The 21,387-nt window shown below is 39.6% G+C and overlaps 1 protein-coding gene across 2 annotated transcripts in view; it reads left to right on the top strand.

The window, feature by feature from the left end:
* The window catches only part of ESR2 (estrogen receptor 2), a 37,316-nt gene that overhangs the window by 12,745 nt on the left and 3,184 nt on the right, over positions 1-21,387 (top strand). For both annotated transcript variants that reach the window (XM_074583758.1, XM_074583759.1), the window contains exons 4-8: positions 598-714; positions 10,706-11,005; positions 16,160-16,298; positions 18,597-18,730; positions 19,918-20,092. In XM_074583758.1, the coding sequence (XP_074439859.1) occupies positions 598-714; positions 10,706-11,005; positions 16,160-16,298; positions 18,597-18,730; positions 19,918-20,092 (865 nt within the window). The remainder of the gene's footprint in view (positions 1-597; positions 715-10,705; positions 11,006-16,159; positions 16,299-18,596; positions 18,731-19,917; positions 20,093-21,387) is intronic.

Raw genomic sequence — 21,387 nt, 5'->3', positions numbered from 1 at the left:
ATGTTTCTTCAGAAACATTTGTTCAGAATATCTAAAAGTTAGATCTTGTGCTTTTGCTTTTCTTTGTACTATACAGTATGCATTACTTCATACTAGTCTTCTTTCTCTCTTGGGCTGCTTTTTTTTAATTAACTTTGGTCCAGTGTCAGTCCTCCAAAGGCTTCTTCATTCCTGGAACTCACTATGTCAGAGAGAGTTCAGTAAATAGAGCTGTAGCTGAGGACTGAAGCTATGTGCACTGCTGCTTTCAACTCTGCTCAGGAAAAAAATCTACTATCTGCCATCCGTAGAATACCAGTATACAGTCAGAAGTTGGTGACTGGGAGCAAATTTCTGCAAGTCCCATTTTCAAGAATGACTTGGTAGTAGAAGGTGCTTGGTTATCTAAGTCATCACTAAAAGCTGGTCTATGTTGTCTGGTTACTTTTTCAGGCCACAGGTTGATGTTTTCAGTATAGGATAAATATGCATTTTTTTTTTGCATCAGTTAAATTTGTGGAGCTTAGATATACACCTAAGAAAAAGTTGAGATGCTAGGGAAATGACCAAGAGAAGCTGTTGGAGATGCTCAGTTTTCTCTTCTATACTCTGCTGCAGGACATAACGATTACATCTGCCCAGCTACCAATCAATGCACAATAGACAAAAACAGGCGCAAAAGCTGCCAGGCATGCCGGCTACGGAAATGCTATGAAGTGGGAATGATGAAATGTGGTGAGTTTTGTGTGTCTATGTTGTTTGCTTGGGTTTTACTGGCTTTTTATTTCTTTTCAGTCAATTTTGCCTAGTTTTTTGGGGTTTTTTCCCCTGGAATCCTAAAAAGGCATAACAGGCAATTAGAGCAAGGTTTAAGCTCGTTTTATAGCAAGAAATGCATCGACTCTTAAGGTAGAGAAGAACTTTTCATGTTCAGAAAAAAGACTGTGGGAAGGTGTAAGGTGTAGGTTCAGAGCAGAAAAACCATAGTACCTCTGCAGATCTCTGTGAAGGCCGTTTACTTGCATGCTACATTCTGCAGAATGGGAGCCCAAGGTCTGCTGCTGCCTGAGCCTCAAACCAATCTGAAACCCCTTCAAATATGGGGTAAATGAGCCTGCACTGTGTTCTGCTGGTTGAATGTAATGCCACATCAGAGCAGTAGTTAAAATTAACCCAAGATCCTGCCTCCAACAGTGGCAAGAGTGAATGCCTCAGGAGGAGCGTAAGAATGAGACTGGCACCTAAGAGAAACTCCTGCCGACAACTCTCAGCTTCCAAAAACTAGCAGTTGGGGACTTCTGGTCTAAAAGAGGTTTCTTGTATTTAATGGAATGACAACTTGTCCTATGTCCCTCTTTTTAATCCTGTAAAGCCTTAGCATCTACAACATCCCATAGCAAGGAGTTCTGCAACTTCACCGTGTGTCACGGGAAGAACTGCCTCCCTGGCTGCCAGGCTTTTTTGTGGGGCTTTGGTGGGGCAGCAGGGGGAAGGCAGTGAGGGAGCTGTTTTTTTCTGAACGGGCTATTTTCAGATGATGTCCTCTAGCTCTTCCATCAAAAGAAGTAGTGAACAACCACAGGTTGTCACTGCACCACTCAGAATTATCCAGCCTTTCTCTTATTCCCATCTTGTACTTACAGTGACGTAACTTCACTGTAGTTGTACATTTATAGATGATATTTTAAAGGTTACTTTTAAGAAGAAAATAACTTAAAAGATCCTTCAATATCTAATGTACTTTCACAGTGAAGGTTTGTTGTTGTTTCTTATAGATGTACATGATAGAAATAGGCTGGGAAAACATCACATAGGAACACTGGAGGGGAAAGGAGGAGGTCACTGTGCTTGGTCTTCTGTGATTTGCAAGCATTCCATTCATTTCATCCTATTTAATGTAGATACCTATTTCTATTTCAAGACTAGGCAGTGTTTTCATCCTCCCACTGCTTTGATCTGAAGTCTGTTTGCAGAATATTATTTCTTTCATTAGGAACATTCTTCAGAATTCGAGCATGCATTTATTGCTGGACAATTAACACCAGTTTGTTCTCGTGGCAACATTGTTTTATAGGCTATAAGGCTCTAAAAGGCTCTTTATTGTTAATGGTCTGGTCTGGTTGTACTTATGGACTACATCATATCCCCTCACATATATTAGCCTCATATTAGGTTCAAAGAACCAAGAAATCTCCTCCTCTTGCAAAAAAGGAGAGTAGACAGAATCTGGAAGTCATCAGGGTAGCTCGTCCCTCAATCTGCTCCAGGCTGAAATAATCTGTTTTGCACTCGGATGACCAGAATCACGGACAGTATTCCTGTGAACTCTCTTCACTCTAGTAGCATTAATGCATATCTGCTTCTGCAGTAGCTTTTCTCTGCATGTAACCCGGGATCCTATTTGCCTTCTTCATGGTTGCATCACGCTAACAGTCCATAATCATTCTATGAGCTGTTATGGTAGCAGCCTCCCTGTTCATTTCTAGCTGGTAACTCCCAGCTTAGAGCTACAATTTCAATTGTTCCTTGTATTATTTTTGTACTCCTGAAGTACATTTAGTTTCTGCTGCTCAAGTCAGCTAGTTCTTTCTACATGAAGCTCCTGTCTTCTTCTGCAGTGATGATGCATCTCAATTTTATTGTCGTTTTTCATTAATACGGTCTTAGCTACCTTTGCTGTCTGGCTTCCAGAAAGGAAAGCCTTATGCTTGCAAGTGAGACTCCTTTTGAAACCTCACCTTCGGGATGGTGTCACTGTCTTTTGTTCATCTTTATGACTGAGAATGTTACTCAATGTGTAAGTTTTTCCAATAGGGGTTTTTATCAAACCCCAGTTCTCGAGTTGGAGAGTTTTTGTAAATGTTGATTCCACTATGATAGTATAAGGTGGTCCTCCACTATGCTTTCCTTAAATGACTCCTTTTATTCTAATTGTCCAGGAAGTCCTGGTCTGTGATTAGACCTCATAGGCACTATAGTATTACAAGGAATAAATAATGAGAATATGTACTGTGTTCCTTTTAATCTTATCATATATTTATAAATAAAATTTTCCTACAATAATGTTTATAGGACATTAATGACTATGCCAGGCCAAAAATGGCTTTGAAACTTTGAAACTATAATAATAAAATAAGAGGAATTGTAGTTTTTAAAACTTAGGTTTTTTAAGTAGTAGCACTGAAATTTGACAATCTTAACAATTTAATTTGTGAAAAAGGAATACAAAAATTACTCAGAATTGTCTGAGTTGCCTGACGAGTTAAGAGGCACCTGTGAGTAAAACTGATGCATGGACACTTAGTGATAGACATTTAAACCAGACAGATTTTAAGACTGTATTTCTTGCATGAAACATAAATGCCATTTCCTGCAGACTAGAGTGATTATCTTTCAAATTTGTCTTGTTAGAGCCATGCTTTAATACCAGGTTTTTACCATAGAAAGCCATAAAAGTGTATGTTTTTATATTTTTAATGAAGGCTTTTCACCATCTCCACTCCTTTTCCAGGTCACTTAGTGAATGCATTGGTTCACATCTGCTAAAACCCTGGATAGGATAGAATGGTTTGTAAGTGCGTTTTTGCTCGGTGGAGACTTGTTGTCCAGCAGCAGTGACAAAAGAACCTCAATTACCACTTTGTAGTTTATGAAAGCTCTTAATAAAAACTCGTCACCGTTTGCTTCAAATCTTTAAATCCTCATTTTGTATATTATCAATAGTCACCTTGAGAAAAAATATACCTATGTGTATGTGTATAGCGTACGTTTCTGTGTGTAAATGTGATTGGGCACTACATGTTTTCTTTAAAACAGCAGAAGGCAACAGGAAAGTGTTGCTTTGGAGTTTCCTGATCTGAAATTCTCTTGGATGTCATTGCATTCGTAAATGTTGAGAAGTCAACGCAACAAGCCAGAGCTATTTCAGTGGAGGCTATCTTGGGGGTGCTTTATATTAAGGTGATAATGGATTTTCTTACAAAATATGTCATCATTGCCAAAAGCACAATGAAGGTCTTAGACACTGCATCTGCAAATTTCTCTGTAGGCAGTCTGTGTTGCCTACTGTTCCAATCAAGAAAGCTGCTGCTAAATTTTGGCACGAGGACTGCTATCAATGGTAGAAAAATAACTGCAAAGCACTGTCACCAGGAAAAAGGAAAACAGAATTACTGCAAATAAATTAAAAGTAAATTCTGCCCAGCAAACTTGAATAAGGCACATCAGGATAAAATGGCTCTTCTCTTGGATTTTTCTGGTGTTTACCTGGGGAGCTTGAAATGGTCTGGGCTGCTTGCCCAAGGCAGTCGAGCAGAGGGGAGTTGCTTCATCATTTAGCTATAGACACTCTGGGAGCAGCTATGTTCATACTTCTCTTTTTCGCTTCCTGAGGCACAAATAGACCTTCTTCCATAAGGATTTTTCAGTTTCCCTCTTGCACTGGACTTAACTTATTTCCCCGCCCTGCTACCGTATCTTTTTCCCTGTGTGCCAGTTCTAAATTTGTTAAAAATGTTCCAAAGATAAAGCTCCTCAGCCCCCTCCCCACCCCAAATGAGGAAGCTGAGGGACCATACTAAAAAGCGATGGATAGATACTGCCCTTGAATACTGGCATCATTCCACAAATTTGCAGAAAGAAAACCAGACTTTTCTGTGGGCCGATGCGGTTCAGGAGTTGTCTCTCTTTTTCTCCTGTGCTTGGCTGTTGCGTGCGGTTTCCAGATAGCACTTTAAAATACTGCAAATTACTTTTCACATAGAAAGTAAGTGGAGAAAAAATGTTTCATAAAATTCTCTGGACATCAGATGTATTAATTGTATTTCAGCTATTATAGAAATTACTGTAATTTCAGCTCATGTTCTCACGTGTATGGCAGACAGCAGCTTCTTTGTCAGTAGTTCTGCTCGGTGAATAAAGGTGCACTCACAAGAACATATGCATTTGCTTTCAAAGGTGTCCGGAGTGATAATGATTTACTAATGTATACTGGAGAGAGTTTTAAGCTCGAACACACACAAAAACTCATTATAATGTATTCAGTGGGAGAATCTGCAGTTGCTGCTGAACTGGTTAGTTACATAGAGAGTTGCCAGGGACCAAAATCAATATTAAGAGCAACATGCCTTATAACTGCCCACCATATCAGACAGAGGAGGCATGTGCAATTTTCAAAGAATTTGTAAAGCAGGAGTTGCTTTAAAAATAGTGTGTTTCACTGCCAGTTATACCTGTTGTGACTTGTTCGTGGGTGAGTGAACAACAGGCTCATTTTAATGACTTTTTTTCAATGTGTCTTATTTCTTATGTTCTTGTGATCATTTACCCGTGTGGTCAATGGTGCTGTAGCTCGAGGTCTTGCCCTTGGTTCAGGATTCTCAGCTGAATACGGCTATTTTCTTGCACAAAGAATGGCTCTAAATAAGGAGAGTGCTATAGGAAGACTGAGGGATTTGATCATCATTTGTGCACTTCTCCAATTGCCTGAATTACCATTATATGAATGAATATTAGCTATTAAGTATAGTTAGGGAGTTTGTGGTAAAGTCAGAAATAGTCCCTAATCTGGGAAGCTGCACGTGTTTTATTGCTGTGCCTTTACACAAATTGATCCACATCTCTGCGTCTGGTTAAGCCAAGTATTAAGCTCATCTATAATTATTTATAATATATAGTTTTATAAGGACTTACACATGCCTGTTGGATGCTAATAGACGTACAGGTAAAATTTCTCAGTCCTGCCTGAAGTTTGGATTTGAATAAAAAGCACAGAAGTTCCTTTATGTTGTTGAAGTGTTGCTTTAACTGGAAAGGCTGTTGCTTTCTGATGTGTCAATTGACTAGCAAGCTTACATGTTGTTTTCTTAGTTGTGTAATCTTACAATGCACTCTTTTTTTTTTTTAATACAAGCAGAATAAAATTTCACGTGGAAATAAATGACATCTCTTTTAGTTACAGATAAGCTGTGTTTTATGCACACTGTTGACACACAGTGAACAAGCCTTTGCCTGCTTTGGCAATATGTGGTGATTAAAAAATACAAACAATAATTCTGAATCTGGTTTCTCCGCCCCCCCCCCCCCCTTTTTTTCATCACCAACTGTAGTTTTTTTAGTAACAAGTTTTTTATGCATAAATGTCATAACACTCCTAGTTTGACTTTCTGATTGTGATTACAGAAACTAATTCTGTCTTAAATGGAGTACTTTTTAAAAATAAGTCATGTTATACAGTTATATATGAAACTTCATTTAGTTAAATAATGTAAAGTAACTTAAAGGGGCTTGCTATTTCCCAGTAAGAACCCTCCTTAAGTACTGAAACTTTTAATACCATCAATAAGTATCACAACCCGACTGAATTATTTTAAGATGGAGCATGCAGTACAGCTGCGCAGATGAAAATTGTACAAGATTATCAATTAAAACAGGATGCTGGACTACTATTTTTTTAATACTTTTAAAAATTTTACTGATTCCTTTGATTTCCATTAAATTGCCTGGTCGCTTACCTGTCTATGTTTAGTTTGGATAGGCTACAGACTGTTAATTTAAAAGTCTTTACAACATTGAATTGGAAAGGATAACTCGAGTTTCAGCACCAAGGGCCTGATATTTTCCATGCCACAAAGAAGTCCGGGTGACAGTATAACAGAGCTGAGGACAGCTGATCGGAAGATATGGAGTTCCACAAGAGGTTCACTTCAGTGTCAGGATACGAACTAGGGTCAATGGGCTGGTTGCAAGTGCTTGCTTGACCAGATGTTGCTTCTGGCAGGTGTATCCAAACTGCTGGAATTTCTTCCTCATCAGGCATCTCCTCCTCTCCCCACCTCCCTCTTAAAGCAGTAGTTTTTCTGACTTCATCATTTTAGATATGGTCCCTAACTGAACAACTTTTCTAAAAGACTGCTTTTCGTGTGTTGTCTTTTTGGGGCTTCACAGCTCCACCAGGTACTGGAGAATAAAAACTATGCATGTGTGGAGCAGTTCGTATTTTTTGATAGCCCAAGAAAATTTCTCCTCTGCCCTGCATCTCCCTATGGCTTTTAGTCCCTCTGTGCTATTTTTCTTATTCTCTTTTTCAAGATGGCCGTGTTCAATGTGCTTCAGCTCTCTAAATAGTTGAAATTACGTGAGGTGTTTTTTCTTACTTTAGTTCAGTTCTCTCCTGGTGATTAGGATCTCTACCATGCACATTCATACGGAAATCAGAGCCATGGAGATCTCTGTAGGTAGACCACTCCGATTACCTAGGCATTTCCTCATGTGTCTCCAGTTCTGCTTTTGTTCCAGTTGCTTAGCTCACTGTCGACCTTTCCTCTTCGTCTTCCCTGTTGGAAAACACTTACATACTTCCGTGCATGACATGACTTCAGAACAGTCTGCAGCCAACTGTGCCATTCTAATGTTTTTCTGAAGCTGACAAAGCACTTTAAGATTTTCCTCTTGACCTTTGTGCATTAGTCCAAAATGAGGTTTAGCACAGAGTTCACTACATCATCCAAGTGTCTTTCTAGAAATTAGTCAATGCCTCAAACAAAAGCATTTGCACTGACGGTTGAAGAAATTGCTCTGTGACTTCTGTAGTTCTGCAGGTAACCTTTTTCTAGGTATCATCAAGTCTGATTTCATTAATCTACCATAAGATAGTGTCTCTAGCTCTGATTGTCTCTCCTGGTATATTATCTTTCCCTAACTGCTGTTCCACTGCTCTGGCAACTTCTGGCTAGATGTCATTCGTTTAAGCATTTGGTTCTGCAAATCAATGATTGTTTTCCTTTAGTCCATTATTTCTGCAAATGTCCTGTCAGTACTCAACCCATATCATCCTACCCATATTCCTTTTAAGGATGCAAAACCATCCTTGCCCAAAATGGTGCAGATTTTAGGCTGGACTTCCGTCTGATAATGCTTCCAGTTCCAAATGCCTTGTTCCACTTGGATTCCTCCATGCCTAAGGATATGGTTCATTAAACCAGCTTTGCCTATTTGTATTTTCCAGTCTCTTGGATTTTCAGATAGAGAGTGTTCTCCAGTATTGAGAACTTCTTTAGTGGTCATCCTGTTCTCTTTTACATCTGAGGTGGTTTACTAAACAGACAGCAAATGAGGAAGATAGCTATGTGCAGTTGAGTGTTCCACATCCTTAAAGTCCTGGCAGAATTCATTAGTCCTTATCCAGTCTTTTCAGTGCCTTCAGGTTGTACCCGATTGGCCTTTGCATCTCACCCTTCCCACGGGTTAACTCAAACGGTGCTTGATAGCTGCCGAAGACAAGACAGGACCATGACCTGAAAAGCCGCCTCATCTGAGGAACATCCACCACTGAGAGTCTGCATTCACACAACATCTTATTTAGCAAGACAGAGCCTTGTCAACAGCACCTGAAATTAATTTTTTGTGTCCCTACTCCCTTTGTTTTTAATTTGGTTTATGTTTGGCCCTTTTTGCTAACTGAAACCCAGGGCCAGAATTGCATTGACTGGTTGGAATTTAGACAACTCATGGTCTATATGACTCTGATGGATATGGATGAAGAATGGTAGGTATTGCTGAATCCAGTAGCTTGACAGAAGGAAAACTGCCACATTACCATGTCCCCAGATCCAGTAGCAAGTCTGAGCGTGTATTGTTATTTGGCACATATACACACACAATACCTATACCCACAGTCAGCCACGCAGATCAGCACGGACAGAAAATACAGCACTCCTGGGAACACAAGCAGTCGAAAATACATGCATATATACAATACATATCCTTCCAGTAGCTGGGTTTAGACACTCAGTCTGTCAAACAGTTGGCCTGTGGATCCCCACATCTCCCCAGCTGATGGCCTGTGGGTCTGCAGCATCACCCCAGCTGCTGGTACTCAGACCTTCTCCCATACAAATGGTCACAGAAACACACATGTGCTATGGATCCCTCCAGTAACTGGCTTTAGAAAGTCAACGTTATCCAGTAGCTGGCTCCTGGATCTTCTGTTCTTCCAGGTACCTTGTCCACAAACTCTCTTGGGCATGCACACGCGCACATGCGTGTGCGCGCGCAGGCACACACACACACACACACTCTCTCTCTCTCTCTGTCTCTGGCAGCTGGTCCAAACCTATCGCCCTGCTGGTAGCTGACACCCAGATCCTCTGTTCTTTCTAATAGATGGCGTGGATCCCTCCAGGTGAACTGAAAAGATTTCCCTATTGACTTATCTTCTGGGTGTCATGCCCAGACCACAGGCTGATCATTCTCCTTCAATAGCCCTGAGAGAGTAGCCTAGACAGTGTGCTTGTTGTCACTGATGAAGTTCTTGGGATTCTTCCATCTTCATTGTTCCTTTGCTTCTCTGTCTTCACGCGCTTTGTGAAGCCTTTAATCACATACCCTAATGAAAAAGAACCAGAGTCTGTGACCCGGGCAAGAAGTCTTTAGGCAACACGCTAAAAAGACTTCATAATTTTAGTAATGTCAAGACAGTAGCAGTAGCAGAACAGACGATTTTGTCATTTGTTGTGGGACTGAAACCAAATGAGACAACTTATTATGCTTTAAGACTCCATGGTCTCTACGCATGCAATAATAAATGTTGGTCTGGTGTAGATTTATGTTAGCACAGACATTTTCATATCTATGAAAATTCAACCTTTGAGTATCATTATGTCAGGAAAAGTATTGATGACCAGCACAAAAAATTAACTTCTAAAGGCTTTAGCGGACAATTTAGCTGTGATATTAGAAATGTTAAGCACTGGAGAATTCCCGCCTAAGAATCTCTTCACTAACTTAATATTTTTAAATATCCTGATTTTTAGTATGGTACAATCATCTTGCACATTAGTTACTGCCAAGGATTATTTATAAACCAGTAAGCATAGTCCTTCTTATAGAGTATGCTGAAGGGGTGAGAGAAGTAGAAGCCATGACTGAATGTTTCAGCAAATCCCCATACCATGTTTTTGGAGATGCTTTTAGACTTTTTCCATGGCAGCTATGGAAGAAAGGTAACGGTGGTCCCACCACTAACACTGACAGAGAATTGGAGAATGTTTGGTGGTGTCAGAATGAACAATAAATTCATTCCAGGCATTTAAAGGACTGCTCTTTGCAACAGAAATAGTGTTCTGCATGCAGAAATACAAAAGGGGGCTTGCTCCTTCTAGTTGTAGATATCTGAATTCACTTTGGGGAAACTCCTGCTGGCTTAATGGGACATAGGGAGAAAACAGGTTGCATCTCAGGAAGTTCGTAGCTGAACACCCTGCTAGCAGTGAGGCCCAGCTGTGCTTCTGGCTGAGGTATTTACTGTATTGCTGTATCATGGCACAGACTTTCAGAAGTCTTTTCCTCCCCCAGTTTACATCTATAACAGAATTTAAAAACAGAACTTACAAACAGCTATCTTTATTTGATTTAAAGACCTGATTTATTTCTTTTTGATGTCAATGGTCATTTTCCCAGGGACTTTTAAAGTGAGTTAACTGAAGTTCAAAAGTAAACATTTTTTAATGTTATTTTTTTTTTAGTAGAATAATCAAGAGCCTCAGCTGAAGTCAGTAGAAAAAAAGTTAAGTCAATGTTGAATGCTCTAGAAATTCTGAAGCTTGATGTTGAATATGAGAACATCCAATATTAAAGGTTTTTTCCCCCCTTCTTCCCAAACATTTGGATTTACTTAATGCAACACAGAGAAAAATACTTCAATGCAATCATATGCCTTTCGTGTCAGGCTCAAGAAGAGAACGTTGTGGATATCGGATCCTGCGTCGCCATCGTAATTCAGAAGATCAGGTGCACTGCATTGGCAAAGCTAAGAAATACAGTGAGACAGCAACCCGCGTAAAAGAGATTCTGCTCAGCACAGTCAGTCCAGAGCAGTTTGTTTTAACACTACTTGAAGCGGAGCCCCCCAACGTGTTGGTGAGTCGTCCCAGCAAACCATTCACAGAGGCCTCCATGATGATGTCCCTGACAAAACTGGCTGACAAAGAGCTGGTTCACATGATCGGTTGGGCCAAAAAAATTCCTGGTAAGAATTTCTATCATGTTTTTGTTTATTTTATTCAATGTTTTTACCACTAACGTATGATTCTCTACCTTGAAATAATAGCACAGCACAGTAAGCGTGCGGTATAAAAATCTTAAGCTTTTTGTCCTATAAAGTAATGGACAATTTATTGCGCTCAGGACTTCACCTGGATGTATTTTGATTTAGACAATGACCTAGCCCATAATTTGCTATCTGTTGTTAGTCAAATACTTGTTCATTTTGCTAAAAAGCATAGTTGGTCTTGCATGTAATTTCTACCTCATCAACTATAAATACCTGATTAATCTGATTTAGGAGGTTTATTAAAAGGGGTATTAACTAGATTGCTGTAAAAAAAAAATTAAGACCAAATTCATTTCTTGAATCCTGATAGAAGGTTGATATGATACTGAACTGATGTGAACTGAAGTGTGTCCAAGCACTGAGTGTCTGCAATTGCTTCAGCCGACACCGCTGCTACACAAGAGCATCAGATTGCAAAGTGGCACATAGTATCAATCTCAGAATTATCGTGCGCTCTCCTTCAAAACAAAAATCAATAGGGTTGCTTTTGGTTGTTGGCAACACAAAGAATAATCAGTGAAGTACAACTACATGCGTTATTGCCTTGAATGTCTCAAATGCGACCACAGTATCATGGCAATGTACCATTTCACTTACAAACTCGAAGTGGTGAACATTTGCAGTTCCTTCTCCATGAAGCAGCCACGATTAAAACAGTCAGAGTAAAGAATAAAAGCAGCCAGCATACCGAGAAGATAGTTGGCAAAGTTGTGCAGAAAAACTTGCTGGCTGGCATAGATGAAGCTGCAGACCGTGGCCCTTTAGCAAGAGCTAAAGTGACCAACTAATAATGGTGAGCTGAAAGGAGCACTGAATAATTGATAGACATATAGCAGCATGGCGCTTAATCCTTAACTTCCGATATAGTGCTCTGCTAGCAGTGATCCCTATGGCTGCATTTACCTCCCATGGCTAATATATTTTGCAGTGCGCCGGGTAGTCCTAACCCCACATCCATCAGGATTTAGGAGCCAGCATACCATGACTCATCTCTTGGATTTTGCGCTGAAGGCAACGAGAGCATCCTGGTGTGTGCCCTGGTCCTGTCACGATTATGCAGTATAAACAGCATTTGCTGCTGCTTGAATATGCACCTGGGAAGACATGACAGTAATTCTACATCTAGAAATAAACCGAGTGTGTACACAGTACAGGAAACAAGTTTGGTGAATATTTTTTATAATCCTTAAAGTAAGAATTGAGGATAAGGGGAGTGTATCCTATTTCACACCTAGTTGGAGTGGCTGAAGGTGCCACCAGCTCCAGCTGCTGTACCACATCTCCTGGTTGCGGATTACAGTCTCCACGGCTCAGCCACAGTCTTGGAGGGTTTAGGTGTGATGGTTTTAGGGTATGCAAACTCCAGGTCAGCTGCTGAGCTGCTGGGGAGGAGCTGCTTGTATAGCATGAGCATCTTAAACCAGGCTAGCCATTTGCTAAATGATAGTGGTTTTGCCATTCATGTGGAATGTTTTAAACTGAGAGCCTAAATCCTTAATCCTTATTTTTCAGTTTTAAACTGAGAGCCTAAATCCTTAATTCTCATTTAAGAAACTCTGAAAATAACTGTAAATTAAGTAAGTAACCATAAGGAGTTAAGTGGTGTCTATAGCTATAATTTCTTGTCTTGATTAAAGGTACTATTTCAGAGGACACCATATAGTTGTGTTAATCCGGTAGGAAGTGAATTGTGAAGGAAACCCAGAGAAAGTTTTACAAAACAACCTCATTTTAAACAATATTTAAATGGAAAAAAAAAAACCCAAAACAACCTTTTCCATTTTCTGATTGTTCTTAATTTCAATTTTTTTTTAAAACTATGATGTAAGCTTTTTTTTTTAAAAATCACGAACCTAAAACCTCAGCCAGTTGAGATTAATTTTTTGAATTTTTTTAAAAGATCAGTTTCCAAACCAACACAAATTTTGATTGATTACTTTCAGTTTATTTTCAACATCTGTCAGAAATAAAAACTTTTTCTTATCAATAAGAAAACCCATTGAAGCAGTCAAACCTCTTCAGAACAGTTCCTGGGAATGTTGAAATGTTGACGCTTTATCATGTACGTTTATTTTTTCTTATCACTCCTGTTACATAGAACAGAAGTAAACACCATTTTACAACAATGCCAAAAATAGATGTGATGTTTAATTATGTACCTAATTATAAGTAATATTGCCATATTACATGGTAGTTAGAGCTTGAATGTGGATTTATTTATTTTTTCCATTAAAAATAATTACGATGACTAAAGTTTAGGACATAGAATTTCAGTTTTCAAAAATTATTGCCTGAAGTTAGTCACCTAGATCCATGCTCTGCTTCCTGGAGGTAAGGTCTTAGAAAAAAAATACAGAGTTCTTGACTAATGGCCCTGTGAACACTAATTTTACTTTCTGTAAAGCTGAATATTTGCTTTTGTGTAGCTGGGTAAAAGAAGCCCATTTTCACCTCTAAGTTATTATTGCATATTGTTTTGACACTCACCAAAAGTGAAAGAAAATCTTTTTATTTTTCCTTACAGATGCTAATGTTAACGGTAACTTTTTGCTTAAATAGGAAAGATTTTTTTTGCATTTAATATTTAATGACCTTCTTTTGTTATGAGTTTTACTCTGTGACTGTATTTTTGTCTGTACTTTCAGTTTATTTTTGTTGTTGCTCAGTAAAATAGAAGCTGATACCTGGATTTTTTTCCTTCTGAATTCCAAGTATTTTAATTCTAAATTGTCAGATGCCAGAACATAACTTCCGTAATTGCCTTTTACTTTGTTGACCTAGTCTGAGAGAGCTGAACGTGGTTCATAGCAGAACCTGCATTGCTATCCCATAGGATTTTGTCATAATATTGAAATTTGGATTCATTATGCAAGTTGTGCGTTGCTGGCCAGAACAGTGTCTCTTTTGCTAGTTTTTTCTGGTCTGTCTGAGTATTTTATAATTAAATGATTAGGTATAGAGCATACAACTTAAAGGACGCGTACTACGGCAACAGAAAAAATAAGTAGTTTAATGTAATCTGCATCAAATGAAATGGGACTTCTGACACTGCAATAGGAGCTGTGCTTGGTCTTTAAAGCATAAGATTATTAAGAAAAGGAAAGGTATAGTCCTTCTAATAGCCGTGCTCAATGGTCGTAAGTGATACTGCTGGTGCTGACAATGTGAGTTTAGCAGATGACATCTGAGATAAAACCAGATCTTTAAGTATCCGTAGATTGAACGCTGGGACTTGGTCTGACACCTCACTCAACTGAGATAGTTTGTAAACCAAATAACTGGTTGTTTATGCTAGAGAAATCAGCCAATGCCTGTGTAAATGTTTATTTAAATAAACTTCTCAAATGTCTTTGGGCTGTTGTTTCCCAGGAAACCGCCACTGTCAGTTTATACTATTCACACTTCCATGATTATTTTTCTAAAAGCACTTTTAAAATTATGACTGTGTATCTGGCAGATAATCTGTTATTGGCTGTGAATTCTGTAGTAAAATTTGTGACAGCGAAATCCAGGAGGGAAGGTACTGCTTATAGGCTCCTGTTTACCCTTCTTATAAAATAAGGAGCAAGGCTATGGATTTTGAAAGGCAGCACTTTCAGCAATGATAAGAAAGAGTGTGTTTTACCCAGTTTATGTCAACCAGGGGCTGTCACCGACTGTCTTCCAGCCTAGTAGTTGAATAAGATTAAAATACACGTAGCATTTTTATAAATTACTGACAGCAGATTCTTTGACAGTGCAAACATACTATGTGTATTTTAAGGCCTCAGACAACTGGAAACAGCTGTGGGCAACCTGTCTCCCATGTCCAGGTTGGGTAATGATTTTTCTCTATGCATAGTCATAGAGACAAGCTTGTCTGAAAAAGAAACAACTCTGCTAAGAGACCTAGCTAAAGCAGCTCTGCTTTGAAAACCATGGCCTGATCTCGGTTTTAAACACAGGTGTGGTTTGACCGATTCTGAACTGGTCATCATCGTATCTGTCTTTCATTCCTTGACTGAGCAGTCTACTTTCCCACTTGCATTTTGACAATTCACACTTCTGTCTTTTTAGTTGGTGGGCGGTTTTTTGTTTTGATTTGTTTTCTGGGGGTTTTTGGTTGGTTGGTTGGTTTTTTTGTTTTTGGTTTTGGTTTTTTGCATATGTGTAAATTTTTATTTCTCTTTATTAGGCTTCTATGCATCTTTTTACCTCAGTCTTTTTTGCAGGGGAAGGGGAAGGGAAAGGGAGGGCAGTGACTGTCTCTCCCTTCTGGCTGTGCTGCAGTGCTGACACCTTGCTGTAAGCTCTGGAGAGAACTAAATGCAGGAACAAGCTTATGCACAATTGTATTAATTCGCTTCTTGCTTCTGGGATGCTGTGTATGAAGGCAATGGGGACAATACTACCTTCACCATCTACCCTTGGTTTTGTTTTTTTTTATAGTTTGTCACAATTTTGGGAAAGAGGCTGTCAGGAAAGGGATGGGATGAAACGGGATGGGATGCGGTCAAAACATGTCATTTACAAAGGGAATGATAACACAGAAGCACCAAGACGTAGGTTCTTTCATAGTTACCCAATAAACCCAGAAACATGCCTGTCTTACAAGATAAAAAAAACCCTGCAAGTGACAACCATATGCATTCTGGGGAAAGAACAGACTATTTTCTTAGGAGTCCTCTGCAGTGCAATGCAGTGATCTCTGACTAATGTGAGTTTCCTAAGTGATTGGCTGGTGCCTCTCAGGAGGCTGTGGAACCATCATCTAAAGAGGTGGCCAAGCGTAGTGGTTCCTCCGTAGTCTCTTGAGCTTCACCAGCTGTATGAGAGTAATTGCACTTGAACATCACTCTGCTTTATTTCAAATGTTTTGTGGAAGATTTGACAATGATAATAGAAATATTCATGTTTGTTCGTGTTTGAGATGGCAGCATGATCCTTCTGATGTCAGTTCTCCCTTCTCTGGCTTTCTTCACAACCCATAATTCTTTTTGTTTCTTTTTGCTTTCTCTTATACTCAATCTTTTTTATCAAAACAGAGAATTAAACAGATTGATTTATGTTATGCTATTTTCATCATTTTAGGTTTCATTGATCTCAGCCTTTATGACCAAGTAAGACTCCTTGAGAGCTGCTGGATGGAAGTTTTAATGGTTGGTCTGATGTGGAGATCAATCGACCATCCTGGGAAATTAATTTTTGCACCGGACCTTGTACTAGACAGGTAAGAGGAATAAACTTCTTGAGAACACTTCATATTCTTGGAGGTGGGGTGAACGGTTTAAGTATGGGAGATGCTATTAATATTTTATCTAACCGTATAATTTACTTGTGTTTGTAACAATAATGTCTTGAGGTTCCACATCCTTACAGGGACTTAAGGAATGCTAAGCATAAACAATATTGTTGATCTTGCCAATTCCTTAATTCCTGTAGCACATGATAGCGTAAAGCTCATCTGTATTTTTCACCTCTTTTGTTGCTTTTGTCCCTTTTGCTTTGGGTCTCTAGATGCTGAAACGGTAGATACATCAACACAATGCACTAGATTGTCTATCAGTTTCCTCCAGCTGACAGATTTTCTTCCCCAACCCCTCAAAAAAAGCACACGTACTCTCAGGCCACATTTTAGTTATTTTAAGTAGGTTTTCTACCTGTTTTTCTTTCTGCCCTTAGTGCAGACTTCATAAATAGCTATAATAACAAACATGGCAGAATTAGTCAAAAGGGATTACAAAAAGCCCTAGTTTGCTTTTTAATTCTTGTGTGTGCAGCTAAAGCAGGGTGTGTGCAAGATGATTAAAAACTATTTCTCCCTAACATCATGTACCAGCAGGGAAGAATACGGATTAGTAAGGGTGTTTTTCTACAGGACCTTAGAATGATTTGACCTGGGCTTCACATTGGTAAAAAGTCAGGGAAACAATCTATTCCCTTGGGTAGGTTTAAAATGTCTCTTAACCTTTTCAACCTGGGGAAATTCAGATCTATACCAGTTCTGTGGCTTGAGCTCAATGATAATCATCATCGTAGATACAGAAAGCAAAACGGGTTAGTAAGAGAAATTTAATTTATAAACGCTATGAAATAAATTATTATTTGCTCATATGAAATTCAGTGCAAGGACATGCTGTGTTGATCAATGCAATGATAAGAAATGGCTGAAAATGGATGATACATTTAGTTCCTAGGGAGGTAATATGTGCTGAATGGCGTGAGCTTATTTGATGCATTCCTTCATCTCTACAAGATCCAGCAGAGTGTGTGCTAGCGAGCATCTGTATATGCTGTGATTTCATTTTTTTTTAAGACATGAGTATATGAAACTGTTCTGTAACTTGATTGTTTTTATCTTAGCTGAACTTCAAATACATTTCCTGCATGATCTTTGTAGACAAGTACTTCTCTGATGCTCGTGTCTCTGTTTTGAAACTGTCAGCTGCCTCCAAAGCTTAAAATTCTCCTTTGCTATGAGGAACACGGGAAAATGGGCGCTATTCAGGCCGCTGCCTTTCTGCAGGCAGTACTTGCTCAACCTGCATAATGTTATCTGCCTGTGCCTGCCTCACAGCCTGAAGGCTCAGCACCTTCCTCTTGGGATCCAGTAGAGGAGTAAAGGTCTTTTAATTCTCCTGCACTGCTGTGCTTAAGACTGTCTCATCTTAAAAACATTACAGAGAAAAAAATCTCATATTACAGATAGTATAAGAAGCATCCCTTTGAATACTGTGTCATAGAGCTAAATTGCTTTTTTAGTCCACTACATGTTTTAAAAAAACTAACCAAAACCCTGGAACGGTAACTTCAGCCGTTTGAAATTTGCTGCTGCTCGATTTTAAAACAATTGGAATGGCTTAGGGTTGTTTGGGGTTTTTTTTCAGATCAGAAAATGGGACTATTTCTAATATCCAAAATGGAGAAAGTTGCATTCAGCAAACACTTGCAAACATAAAAATAACCAAAGCACAAAACCGCCAAAACCTCACAAATCCATTTAAAACACCTTCAAAGAAAAAGCTGCTGGGGGATGTGGGTGGAGGTTGTTTTATTCTTTAAAAATGTCTTATTTTTCCGAGAAACTTATTTTAGGGAGCCCTTCTTACTCACCAGGTCCTGAGGTCTCCATCAGGTACAAACAGTGATGCCGCCAGTTGTGGTATTAAATCCTTGTGAAACAAATCTGGAGGATGATTCAAGGGGTACCATGCCCTGCACTACAGTTTCAAGCTGATTATGCAGAATGATACTGGCTGCAAGGATAAAGCCTCTTACAGAAACATGGTCATACTTACCTGCAGTCAATCCTGCATACACTTCAAAGAGAAAATAATTTTCTTAGAGGTGCTGACCTTTTATGCCAGTGTAATTTTCAATTTAGATTTCATGATAGAACCGTTTGAAAGCTCCCAAAGATGAGATGGATAGGCCTTTTTCAGCCGCCTTCGTGCTTTGACTTTTATCTGGCTGAGTCAGAGTTCCTTAATTCCACTTTTTCAGTAGCATTTGAAATGTGTTTCCATAGGGACGAGGGAAAATGCGTAGAGGGAATTTTGGAGATCTTTGATATGCTCCTGGCCATGACCTCAAGGTTCCGAGAGCTGAAACTGCAGCACAAGGAGTATCTATGTGTCAAGGCAATGATCCTCCTCAATTCCAGTGAGTATACAGTTGACTCTGATTCTCACCTAAAGGTATTTTTTATTTTGAGGGTGGCTGGGAAATAAGCCTCTAAAAATGGCAGAATGAGATAAAGCCGTTGAAAGAGAACAATAGGAAAGGACTTCTAACCATCAGATTGTAAGGATTATTGCTCAAGAAACTTCTAAACTGTATCATTTGCTGGATTTAGGGCCTATGTCCTGTTGTAAGAATTTCATGAAAGACCCAAAGTCTGAAGCTTCTCACAAGGTGGGACTCATGGCCCAGGCTGTGGGTATGTCCTTTTCAATGAGAACTTTCCTCATATCTCTGTGTATCCTGCTCATGTGTAAAGCTGCTATACAAACCTACAGACCTGTCCTTAATTCTAGTAAAACTAGTTAACTCAACTAAGTTATGATTAATTGGGCTTAAATGTTCCTATTTTATGCTCTCCTTTCTTGTCAAAGTTAATCTTTTTCTCCTAATTGTCAAGGTCTTCTGAAGCTCTGTCCTTCCATAAGTATCTTTGAGAGGATTTTTTGGGTTTTTTGCCCAGGTCTCTTCTGCTCTGTCACTAACGTTATTGTGTGTTTCCAGACCTTCTTAGTGGCGATTTCTTCTCTTCCTTCTCCATACCCCCAATCCCCTTTTTTCACTTTTGTTGACTTTTAAGGTTTCTCACTGTAGGCAAATGCTGTATTATGGCACCCTTAGTGAACTGTAGGGAGACCACGGCAGGCTGGGTCTATGAGCAGTTTCTCTCACCATGTTCTCCTTCCTAGGGCATACTTAGAGAAAAAGGTGTTTTTATTTCAGCAAGAAGGTATTAGAGCAAGCATAATGCTATAATTCATAATAGTTACTAAACTACAAGGTACAGAGTGATTCAAAGGAAAATCTCCTGGAGAATGGACAGCATGTCCACTCTCTGGAGTGAAAGGCTTATATTCAACATGTTGTCCAGGGAAGATTTGGGACAGTTACTCAATTTGCAAATGATGTGACTGTCAAATTTTGGCAAAGGAATGCAAGTCAGAGCTCAGTTTACCACATGGAGCATCGTTCGTACAGTCTTGAGGGGGGGATGTCAGGAAATGTATCTCTCTAATCCTGCTGAAATATTACATCAGAAAAAAATCCACAGTCGCAGCTTTTTTTCCTTCCTCATGAACAGGGAGTATTTCTTTCTCTTCTCTCTTTAGGCATGTTTCCCTTGTCAGCAGAAGAACCTGAAAGCAACAGGAAACTGCATCACCTGCTTAATGTAGTCACGGATGCTTTAGTGTGGGTTATCGCAAAGAGTGGAATCCCCTCGCAGCAGCAGACAACTCGTCTGGCCAACTTGTTGATGCTCCTCTCTCACATCAGACACGCAAGGTAAATTTTACAGAATGCGTGTGACACATGAGGTGTTAGTATTTCTTTATTAAAGCAACAATGCAAGGCTTGAACCCCAGGGCACTCCTGAAGGGATCCTGACACTGCTCTTCATCTCTGTTGATTGTAAGGCTTTTCTTCCTAGCAGAACTAAACAGGCAATACACTTCAAGTGCTTGCTGGCGCTCAGAAATTTTGTGTTGATATTAAAATGCTGTCTTAATTGTGTTACATTAAATTATTCAGTATGTATCTGCCTGAAACATTTAACAATAATAACACAAATTCTGCCTTTCAAACAAAACCCTACCCAGTCATGAAAACTCTTCCGTCCAAAATAGAAGTCTCTTTCAAAACTGATCTGCAGTGTGGGCTTTGGTGGAGCAAAGTGTACACTGGGTGTCATGTTTCTCCCAGACCAAATGTGTTGTCTTTTATTTGGAACCACAGCAGTTTTGCCAAGTGACTTATGCTACAGTGATGCCATACTCTTGCTTTCCTCATGGGAAGCAGCTCCTCTGCTCCCTGCCAGTTCCTGGACCTCCTTGAGCTGCTCATCTTTGCTTACAGTACAGCAGACCCAAACGCAGGGTGCTACAAACGGATGCTTTAATTTTCAGGCTGTTTAATTATTACCCAGAGAACAGCTATTCACAAAGCTGTCTTATGTCCTGGCTTTGGACTGTGTGTCCAGGAAAGACAGTCCTGGGACCAGGCTACAGCATGCAAAAAGAGAGATGGGCATATCTGACTTTGTGTAGGGACACTGAAGAGGGACAGCCACCTCTGCAACAAGCTTCCTGGGAGAGCAGGTGGCAGCAGCAGGGACCTGACTGTGCTGAAAAGTAGCTTTTAACAGCCAGCTTGTGAACTGGTGGTGAGTTTAGGCCCTACCAAAGCTAGAGCACCAGCCAGAGCCGAACCCGACTCATGGCTCTGATGCAGTGCTGTCACCTAGGTTGCCCACTGTAGTGTGACACTGCATCACAGCATCACAGAAGCTCTTGTTCTGGCATGGCGTGAATAAACACTGTGAATCTTTGCAAAATTTTTATATTTTCTTATTAAAACAAGAGTTTTTATGCTGTGCCTATCTCAGCCAAAGTCTGGTGGCTACTTGTGTTACCTGTCTTCTTTACGTTGCTTAGCACTGGTCAGTCAATTGTAGTTTGTTCTGGAAATAATTGATGCTCTCAGCCTTGATTGCCAAATGATGCAGGACTCTCAAGAGCGGGGTGTAGGAGTGGGGGGACACAATTTCTTCTTTGCCTTTAGCATATTTACAACTCTTGCAT

This window comes from Larus michahellis, chromosome 4 (assembly GCF_964199755.1).
Source record: "Larus michahellis chromosome 4, bLarMic1.1, whole genome shotgun sequence".
NCBI classification, from domain to species: Eukaryota; Metazoa; Chordata; class Aves; order Charadriiformes; family Laridae; genus Larus; species Larus michahellis.
Note: the sequence above shows the minus strand (reverse complement) of the source record. Positions and strands in the feature narration are given on the sequence as shown.